Source organism: Bombyx mandarina, chromosome A1 (assembly GCF_030267445.1).
Source record: "Bombyx mandarina strain Sakado chromosome A1, ASM3026744v2".
NCBI lineage: Eukaryota > Metazoa > Arthropoda > Insecta > Lepidoptera > Bombycidae > Bombyx > Bombyx mandarina.
Genome location: NC_143234.1, coordinates 15,460,202 through 15,470,857, shown reverse-complemented (window position 1 = coordinate 15,470,857; position 10,656 = coordinate 15,460,202). Strand labels below are relative to the sequence as shown.

General features: G+C 37.8%; 1 protein-coding gene across 1 annotated transcript; it reads right to left on the bottom strand.

The window, feature by feature from the left end:
- Positions 1 to 727: 727 nt before the first annotated feature.
- On the bottom strand, positions 728 to 6,584 carry LOC149499578 (uncharacterized). The gene has a single exon (XM_089739376.1). The coding sequence runs from the start codon at positions 6,542 to 6,544 to the stop codon at positions 866 to 868; it is 5,679 nt and encodes a 1,892-aa protein (XP_089595502.1). The 5' UTR covers positions 6,545 to 6,584; the 3' UTR covers positions 728 to 865.
- Between the last annotated feature and the right edge of the window lie 4,072 nt (positions 6,585 to 10,656).

The window sequence follows — 10,656 nt, the reverse complement described above, 5'->3', positions numbered from 1 at the left end:
CGTTTAAACCCCCAGAAAGCCCACTGAGTTTCTCGGCGGATCTTCTCAGTGGGTCGCGTTTCCGATCCGGTGGTAGACTCTGCGAAGCACGGCTCTTGCTAAGGTTCGTGTTAGCAACGTCGTCGGGTTTGAGCCCTGTGAGCACACCTACTAGTTAAGGTTACGCTGATATTGCCTCAAGGCTCTCAGCTTAGGTAGGAAAAAAAAACTGATAGATGGTATCGTTAACAAATAAAAAGCAAGATAGAACGAAAAAGATGCTTAGTGTAAAAAAATATAAAAATCAAATGAGAATGTACTTTGGTTTGGTGCCCTGGCAGAGGGGGAGGTGTCTCATCTGGAATGCAGCTTGCATAGACACTCGCTGCCAGTCATCTAAGTCGCACAACTCGAACTCAACAACAAAGTCAGAACTGATGTTTTTTTTGCATGCAGTACGCGCAGTGTCCGACTAAAGACAGCAATAGCTTAAAGTGAGAGCGCCCAACGTCGGGGGGCCTGACCAGGTGACGCGCTGTCTCTATACGGGGGTGGTGCGGTCAATGGCCCTATACGGGGCGCCCGTGTGGGGCCAGTCCCTGGCCGTGGGGGTGGCGAAGCTGCTGCAACGGCCGCAACGCACCATCGCGGTCAGGGTCATCCGTGGTTATCGCACCATCTCCTTTGAGGCGGCGTGTGTACTGGCTGGGACGCCGCCTTGGGTTCTGGAAGCGGAGGCGCTCGCGTCACAAAACGAAGAAAGGCCTAAAGTCATTTGAAGAGTTCAACCTCTTAATTATTGGACAGTTAAATCTATCGGTTTTTTCTAAACACTCAATTTAATCAATACCTAATTCTAATACTATTACTAAAAAACTTGTCTCTATTATCTTCTTAGAATTCGAAGGTAACTTGAATATCCACACTCGCTTTCTCTAACCAATTCTTTGAGATTTGCCTCAACTTCATACCTCATTTGTTCTGCTTCTCTCATTTTAGTAATCCCATCTCTTAAGGTATAAGCGGGGACTCTTGGATTTACTGGATCGCGGAAGAACGGCAAAGTCCTGAAGTAATCTTTCATTTTGTGATCTAGGATACCAAGAACAGATCGAAATGAAGTCTCTGGGCCAGTGATCAAAACTAGGCTCACTTCGATCTTCTTCGGTGGTATGATGTTACATTTGACTTCTAAAATAGAGAGAGAGTCCAAGATTGAAACGAGTTGGTCAAAATTTCGATAAAGTGATGTTAGTACAGATAATACAAGAAGAGATACTATTTGTTCTTTGTTAACAAATGGTATATAGACCATGATCTTTTCATGATAATCTATAACTTCAGAATTTCTTTCTATTGCGAGAAGACACATGATTAGATTCCTTTGATGTCTTTTCGTAATGAAGTGTTCTGAAATTTCTTCGACTTGATATTTCTCCCTGACTGTCCAAACACAAGGATGACTCCTTACACTTCTAAGAAGACTCTCATTGGCCTGTCCTAATATGTGCTTCAGGTAATTTACCCTGTTAGGTCTTGTTGATAACAGCTGAATCTTTTTTTGTGCTAGTTTCCAATTCAAAGAATGAAGTTCTCCAATGGGTTCTTGTGATTCTATGTAGTTATTCCGTAAGTCTAGAAAACAAACTACATAGACCTCATCATTATGAGGATGGCTGGAGGATGGTTTGTGGAAGTTGCAAAGATATCCAAGAGACTTGCACCGATATCTTATGTGAGTTAACTCGTCATGGGATTTGATGAACACTTTGTTTATAATTAAGCTTGCAGGTGTGAGGTGGGTTCTAACTAAAGGAAGGTATATATCCAGTTTATCGGTGTTAGTCAGATCTGTTTTCAGTTCTGCATCCATATTGAGAATAAGTATTGTACGATTTTCGCTCCGTATTATAGTGGTGAATTTTTCAATGAAAGTTCTGTTTGTAATATCAGTTTCTCCTAGACATGTTTCCTCTAAGTATAATAGTCTATCTGTAGGACTACATTGATCTCCGACTAATGCTGGAGGACTTATGTTGAGTACATTCTCTTTATGTTCGACGATGTCACTTTGCAATGTATTATAAATCAGATGCGAAGTGGTGAACAGGTGAGAGAAGTAATGGAGGATTCCTCCTGATCCCTCTGCTAGTGTGATGATCAATCCCTCTTGAGGAAGTATTTCTGGATAATAACTCATTACTTGATGAATTTTTGATGCTGAAGTACTAATTCTTCCAACCTGTCTGGTGCAGTGATGAACCCACTTTACCCATAATGGACTTTCTGTTACTCCGTGTTCTAGCAAGGAGTCAAAGGAGAAGTGGAAACAGTCGTTTAATGGCTCACTAATCTCGATTTTCGGTGGAGAATCATTATTTTTGAACATCTCTTTGTTGAATCTGCTGGATAAGGGAAACCTAGGTTCTATATGTTCACTTATCTCACTCTTGAGATCACGCCAAACAGAAATTGCATCAGTTTCTTCGAATTTGATCTCAACCGAGAGCCCCTTTGTTAGATCTATAGGGACCTTCGATCTCCATTCGTGAACACTAGACCCTCCGCATTGAGGAATTCTCATAATCCCTCTTTTTTGGGTGGTTGTTAGTCTTGAATCTTCATGGATGAGGTGTCCTACAAAGATTCTCCAGAAATAGGCTTGTTTAGAAATTAAGTCAGAGGAGAACGTGGTAAATGCACAGGCTCTAAAGAACATTCCTTTTCTATTTCGGATATACTCTAGAGTTGACTTAGCAAGTATCTTTGCTAGTCCACTTGTTTGAGTCACTGAGGAGTGCTTCTCTATAGGAACTTCTAGGAGTTGAAGTATTTCTTGCATTCTCTCACTGTTGATTATTAAGTAAGATAAGTGTTCGAATATCGAGACAGGATATTCTCTAGAGTTCCCTAGTACAAATTCTACTAGCTGCTTGCTTCCTTGTAATGCTCCAACTAGGACATAGTCTATGTTTGCATTACGAAATTCTGACATTAAATTGCTACTAGTTCTTTCTGTTGACTCATCGGTCTTGACCCCTTGAAATGTTTCTAATGTATTGTGAACTTCGGGGTCATGGAGACGTGCAGTTGCTAATTTCCTTCCTACAGATAGAGACATTGCGAGTGTGCAAATATGAATACTTTCTGTCAAGTTAGTTTTACTTAATTTCGAGTTAACTTGATCTTGAATCATTCTTGATTGGTAGCTCATATGTTGGAGATTTATTGATATAGGTGTATTGAGAATTAAATAAGTACAATCTGGACAATTTAGAGGCACTGCATATGTATCGGCAATAGGTATTCCTCTACTCGCACATTCAGTTACATAATTTTGTATATAAAGAAAAATTTCTTGAAAAAATAGGTTATAATCTTCATTCCCTCTAAGTGCTTTCCCAAGAAGGTTGGTGTTTATAGTGACATGTGTTGCAAGGTTTTCCATTAATGAGAAAAGAGCAGATCTTTTCTGGGAAGAAGCTTTAAACCTGTGTTCATAACTCCCGCCGTAATTCCTTCCACACCAATCTGAGAGAGGAGTTTGACTAAATTCAGTGGGTAAATATTTAAGTTTTTCTTGAATCATTTTATTCACGAGTCCAATTAGAGCACTATTAGGATCCATTCTTTCTAAATATGTCAGAATATAGTACAGTTTCATAACTGATTTGATTTGAGGATTTGGGTTAACGACTGTCAATTTTGGTTTGATCATTTTTTCAGGGGTAGATGAGCCCAAATAAGGTTCAAATGGTCCTCGAACCTTGAGTGCATTTCTCCCTTCAGTTTTAAGCTTGTAAGATGTTTTAACAATTATACAGTCTTTCTTAAGGTGTTTTTCTGCTGTGTCATAATCTTCTATTTTAACCTGTTCACAGGGGACAGGACTTGTAATCCCAGTAATCGGAAATCCCCAGGTAGTCTCTCTGAGCCACTGTGAAGCTTTAAAAGTACAAGGAATAGAGGAAAGAGCACTTTCTAAAAGATGGGTTCCATTGACTGGTAATTCTGACTTGCTTAATCTTTTCTTAAGTACCTCGATGGCCTCAGCATCTTTGAATTTCCCTAAAGAGAAAATCGTCTCTGTTCTATTTGAATCCTCATTTATCATCCGATTTATTGTTTGAAGATTAGAGAAACTCCCTATTAGCTGTAACTGGACTCCCTCATTTGAATTTCTTAGAATCTCATGCGCCAGGTTAGCAACATATGGTCTCATAGTAGTCAAAATACTACATAATGCTTCTAGATCTGAACGGTCCGCACCTAATAATCTTATAACTTTAGGGTTGGTGACATAGGTGGGTAGAAACTCTTCGATAATTTCTCGAGCTTTCCTTTCAAAGTTTGGCATACCGACAATATTCAAGCTGTATATGTCTTCTACTAATTTGACAGGATCATAGGTAGCTTTAATATTACATGGAATGAGGTGTAATATGTGATTATATATTCTAGGACTATTCGTTCTTATAGTCTTAATAACTTTAAGCCAGATTGTTAGTGGATCAGGGCATCCTCTCTGGCAATGTTGATACATGTTTGAAAGAGGTAACCCCCCTAGAATAGAGGGAATATTCATCAAGGCACATAATTTATCTGTCTCTCTGGACTTAAGATCAAGTATACCTTTCCGTTTAAGAGTGTTACCTAATTCTAGCGAGTAAAGGAAAAAAGGTGTGACCGGAGAGACATAATTTCTGGACATATTTTCGGTTGTGGTAGAGACTCCGGTAATCAAGGATTGTAAAGATGGAAATCCTTCATTTATATCGGGTATCATTCTATTGAGTCTTTTGAGACTATCATCGATTCTGATTGACTTGTAATATCTAACTTTTGAGTACTCAAACAGATTTTGAGAATACCAAGTTTCCTGGAGTTTCAATAAGAGACCAGCGGATATGAAAAGATAATCCAAGCTATTGAGCAGAAGTTTAATATAAAAATGAGGTCTGCCCTGTTGTTCAGCACTCAATCTTATGTGGATTATCTGATTATCTCCTTGTCCCATTACTTCACCATGGATATTACATTCTTCTAACGCAATTTTGATGATCATTATTGTTGTTAGTGTCCACGCTTTTTGTCTCATTCCTTCGAATCCTCCAAACTGGTTGTAATGGCAATAATCTCCTGCTAGTGGTTCGCCGTCTGGTCCTATTTTGGGAGGGGTTAATCTAGAACTAAGCAATACCATGCAGCGATTGAACCACAAATGAGAGTCAGAATAAAGATTCTTCCTTCCATGTAAATCATCCAATTCTTGAAATAAATATTTATTTAATTCGTGACGATTGAGTTGATTCCATGAACTCAGATCTAAATTAAGGTTTGCATGACCTTTCTCTTTGAGATGAGATGCAACTTTATCCATCCTCTTTGCAACTTCAAGTTCAGTATTAGTCATAGTTTGTTCTCTTATATATGGGAGAATATTGTCACTTAGAGACTTTTCCATACAAACCTGCATTAATCTCATCTCGTAAGTTTGCTTACAGAACACCCTGCCCTTGATGTTTAACTCTCTTTCCTTTCGACAAAGTTGCACTATATCATCCCGTAAGTGATTATAAAACAAATTTTCTTGATCCATTATTTTTCTTGCTAATTCTCCTTCATCACCCTTGAGGTATCTTGATAACACTCGAGGTTCAAAATCATTCCAACTCCTAGGTTTTCTTTGATTATAAAGATTTTGGAAGGCACATTGATCATAGGGTCGAAACCATTCTTCTCTTGGGGGTGAGCATGCAGTATCTTTCAACAATTCCTTTTCATCTATTTCTAAACTCATGTCATGGTTTTTATCCAGTTTCAGATTCCCCCAGGCAGATAGAGGTAATGATTTTAATTCATTGGCTGTTAATACTCTTTCATCTTTCAAGCAATCAACTAGTACTGGGTGAAGTTCTCCTAATACTTTATGATGTGGATAGTGCCCTTTCTTCCTAAAGTAATTCATAAAGTACGTCTTTCTGAACATCCACAAAACTTTCTTCGCTATGTTATCATCAACTGGGATCTGTTTTTTAGAGTTCAAACGGAGTTTTTCAATCCCTTCAGTTGGATGTAATATTGGATGACCATAATTCTTACTCAAGTTTGAGAAATAAAGGGAGATCGGGACTGCAATATCTCGGTTATTTGATATGTTAAGACAGGACATTAAATCTAATATATCTCTTACATCATGTCTATTGTATTTTTCGAACAGCTCGGCCTCTATCGACTCCTTTAATGTTTTAAATCCTAGATCTTCTACTTCATCTGACACAGTACATCCTATACAGTAAGCATCCCAGTTCTTCATGATATCAAAGAAGTGATTTTTATACTTAGATCTAAGTAAGACCAATGATGAGTGAAGACGGTCATAATGGTTTAAAAGACCTCTGAGTCCTTCATTCTGTTCCTTAATTGCAACATGTAATCTTATGTAGAATCGTGTCTGCAAGTTATCGAGAACACACATAATTAATGTAGTAGGGAATAAAAAGTACTTCCCGTTTGTTCTTATAATGGTCAGCTCTTTTTCAATTAGCAAGTCATCTGAGATCATATGGAATTCTCCTAGAGTTTGTTCAATATTAGTTATTTGGCTCTTAATATGTTCAACTCTAGTCTTAATCGTGTACAAATCTTGGATTTTACTCTCCTGAAGTAAGATCTGGTATCTTTCCAGATCCTGATCAATATTCATTTTAATTCCATAATAACTTTCATGATGAGTCTTAGTATTCCAGATAGCAGCTTCTGTGAGTATTCGCAGAGAAAAGTCAGGATCTTTTTGAGGAACTTTGAATTTGCATTTTAATATTATATCTTCTACTAAATTCCAATAACATCCATCGAAGTCGGAATAAGATGCAATGCCTTTGAGTTGGGTTTCGAATGGACCTTTGGGTCTTTCATGTCTTGGACAATGGAATTTGTCGTGATGTAAAATAAAACGAACCTCGTCGTCTGTTATGGGAGAGTTGAGGTGGCCTTCAAAGTGACAGGTTTGTTTGTCCATTGTGATGTCGATTGTCGGGTTTTTCTAAACTGATTAGGTAGTGTTTTATTATGCTTGATACTTTATTTGGATTCTTGGACTCATCGGAACAAACTTACTCTCAAAATGGATCCACGATATAACCAGGTCCTTTTTATCCGTTAGAGCAGACAGGATCTTGCTAGCAATATCGCGGGTCTCTTGTTCGTTCTCTAAAGAAACTGGTCTCTTATGTAATATGTAATCCATCGTACTTATAGAAAATCTATCAGGGGTACCTGATATAAGGTCTGTTTCTCTTGTTATACCAGATATAGTACAGGAAATACCAACATTTTGGATGGCTGATAGAAATGACTGGGATTCGGCAGAAAACAGTAATAGAGTTGTGTTTGACATTCTGAGAAAATTGGTTTAGGATTGTTCGGATGTGGTGTGTGGCTGTGTTTGTATGTTTCTTGTGTCAACGGTTTTTTCTAAACTAATAAAGCACAGATTCAAGGTTATGGTTGAGTGTCTGATTGTTCCATGCTGTTTAAAGAGTTTATATGACGAACAATTTCCTTAGTCTTTTTCAGAGACTTCTTTTCTCGTCTCTCAACAATCATAGTATGTAATTTGCGTATCCCACAAATAGTCAGAATTACAATTAATACTGACCCAATGAAGTAAAGAGTTTTTATTACCTTGTCGTCTCGAGACGCTTGGTCTAATAGAATCTTAGAGTTTATTTCATTTCTTTTTGACTCTTCAATCAACTCATCTATTGTTCTCCTAAAGGAAGCAAGACTGTCTCCAGTTTGTTTGGCTTGGTTCTCTTTTATAAGAGTCTTTGTTACTATTGTACTTAAGTCATATGTTGGATGTCTCGCCATATCAAATAAGTCCTGAGGGGATCTTTTGTTTCTTATGTTGGTTTTCTTTATCCGCTGTGTACAGATCTTATTCTCACTCAAGTTTGGAATTGTAGAAAGAATAGCATCCGATTCACATAGTAGGAAACCGGATGTCAAACATGATTCGGGATCTATTAATAAGGGATTGTCAATTGTACCTTCTCCAACATCTCTTCTGAATGCAAAATAGAGTTCTTTTTTTGGTGATGAATAACATATATCATCAACCAATAATTCTGGTTCCCATCTGACGAAGTTAAGTAATTGAAATTCCGTCCCTGTGACTGGAATCTCAACATATAAGATAATCTGATTTTTTTCTTCATCAATTGCCTTTAAAGATGTTTTAAGGTGAGGTGTTATTGTACTGATATCGGATAAAAGAATAGATGGAAGTTTTCTCTCAAGCCAGATTCTCTGGTTTTCAATTGTTATCATGTTTGAAGGAATTCCCCCTAATCGGATAAGAATTAAATCAATATTTATTTGTTGGATGTATGAATTGAGTACTTGTGACGATTTTATGTAAATTTCATACTTATCATTGGCTTCAGAGATTATATTGTTTAGTTGAGAAGTTGTATCTTTGATGCTTTCATGAAGCCCAGTGGTGAATAGAGTTATATTTTTAAGAATAAGAAGATCAGTGGTTCTTGCCTCATGGAGTTCTACTAATTGACGAGAGACTTCTTCGTACTTCTTATCAGGAATATAACCAAATAGATCTGCCATCTCGTAGGTGAAGACAGCTGCTGATGCTGTATATCCGACATATTTCATACCTTTCATAAATTTGCCGTATCTCGTCAATTTCCCGGCGGCTCTCGCAACTGGTCGGACTGCTCTTAAAAAGGTCAACATGCGAACCCATATATTCCTCTTGGTTCGTCCATATCTTGAAATGTCAATCAAACGTCCATTCCCCTCTGAAGTTTCCAGAGGATAAGGAGTAACAATGAGTTCTTGATGGACCGATAGAACTTCTTTAAATTGTTTTTGATAATGTGCTTCAAGATTGCCAAAAGTTGTTCTTAAATCATCTGCAACTCTCTGATTCATCTTGTTAAACTCGACAAGAGAAAGAGTGTCTTTGATGATTTCACTTGGAGATTTGATTTTAACTATTAAAGCTTGTCCAGTATATTGATCCACGAGTGCACCACGAAGAATTGGTGCTGAATTTTCAATTATGATGGGTCTCCTTTGAAATGAATTGTTATCGGTGTTGAGAGCGGTAATTCCTGATATTATAAACAAGAAATAAAGGAAAAACGTCCTTGAAGTCAACATCTTGAGTAAGATTCGACTGTTAAAATATGAGTTTATGTCATATGTCGGGTTTTTCTAAACTAGTGTATTGAAAGATGTCATCCTGCCAGGATTTCTTCATCACTGTCAGATTCTATAGCTCTCTTTTGGGCTCTAGAAGTGGATGGAACTCCCACAAGTTGTGGCTGAGCTTGAATTATAGGTGCAGGATGAGATGTTTCTCGTCCAGTGACCTTGGTTGTATGGGATGTAAGGACTCTAACTGCCTCTTCTATTCTATATATTCCCTTTTCAAATCTCATCAACAAGTCATTTCCCATTGTAGATGATGACCCTTGGGGTTGATTTTGAATCATATTATTTGTAGATGATGATTGGGTATCAGTTATGGTTTTGATTATTGATGCCTTCAAGTCATGGTAACTTAAAGCATCTACAGGAGTCTCATCTGTGCCCAAATGGATTCCCTGTTTTTCCCATCTTGTGTTAAGGAATGGTATCATTGTTTGGTTTAATGCGTGCCAAGCTTGTTCAGGGTCTGAGTTTTTGAGATGATTCCACTTCTTAGGGTAGGAGTGACGATCTGTAGTATAAAGACTGTTGAGATAATAATATCGTAAATTGCCGATAAACAGGGATTGAGGACAGTGAGTACGTGGAAGAGCTGGATATCTCTTGGATAGTTCTGTTGGGTTCGGGTCCATTTCTAACTCATCGTCCAGGACTTCGTCGGGATCTGGGTCATTACTCAAGGGTAGATTAGTGGTTGGGTTGCTTGGTGCTCCTGTTTCTACAATGTCAGGTGTTTTTGGAGTTGTTAGGTTCTTAATTCCTGAGTCAAGATTTTTTGATGGCATTCCAGCTTCCTTTCTGAGAGAGTCAATCATGTTGGAACTCGTACCGGTTCTAGATTTCCCTATTCTCTTTGTTTGCACATAACTGGTTATATAATCACCTATTTGTGTCCTGACCTTGGGTTTGGAGCTTGATTTGATTAAGCCAGAATTGAAAAGTTGTTCAGGGGTTATGGTATTAATTAATATCAATTTTGGATCATCAGGTGAAAGTTCATCTTCAAACTGGAGCTTTATTTCGTCTAATACTGATGCTAATAGAGATAGTGGAGTTTTGTTGGCCATGGTGATGTGATTGACTGGAATAAGAGAGGCGATAAATTGAGCGATTTGGGAGTTGTAATGTCATTTGTCGGGTTTTTCTATACTAAAGCTTAAAACTTAAAACTTAAAACTCAAAACTTAAAGAACCTTATTCCTCTAACATGTTGTTTTTCTTCTGTATCAAGCTGACAATCCTCCGAGCTTCTTCATATATGGTTTCGGCTGATGACCCAAGTAGACCACTTATCTGTTCCTTAGCCCTGTCATCAACAGTAAATCCTCGAGTGTTTTTCTGGACCTTGAGGAATTGACGAATTTGGGATTCGTCACATGTTGCTCCTTGGATCTTCGCTTTATAATTGTCCAGAGTCTGGTTGTTAGGATTTTCCATTTT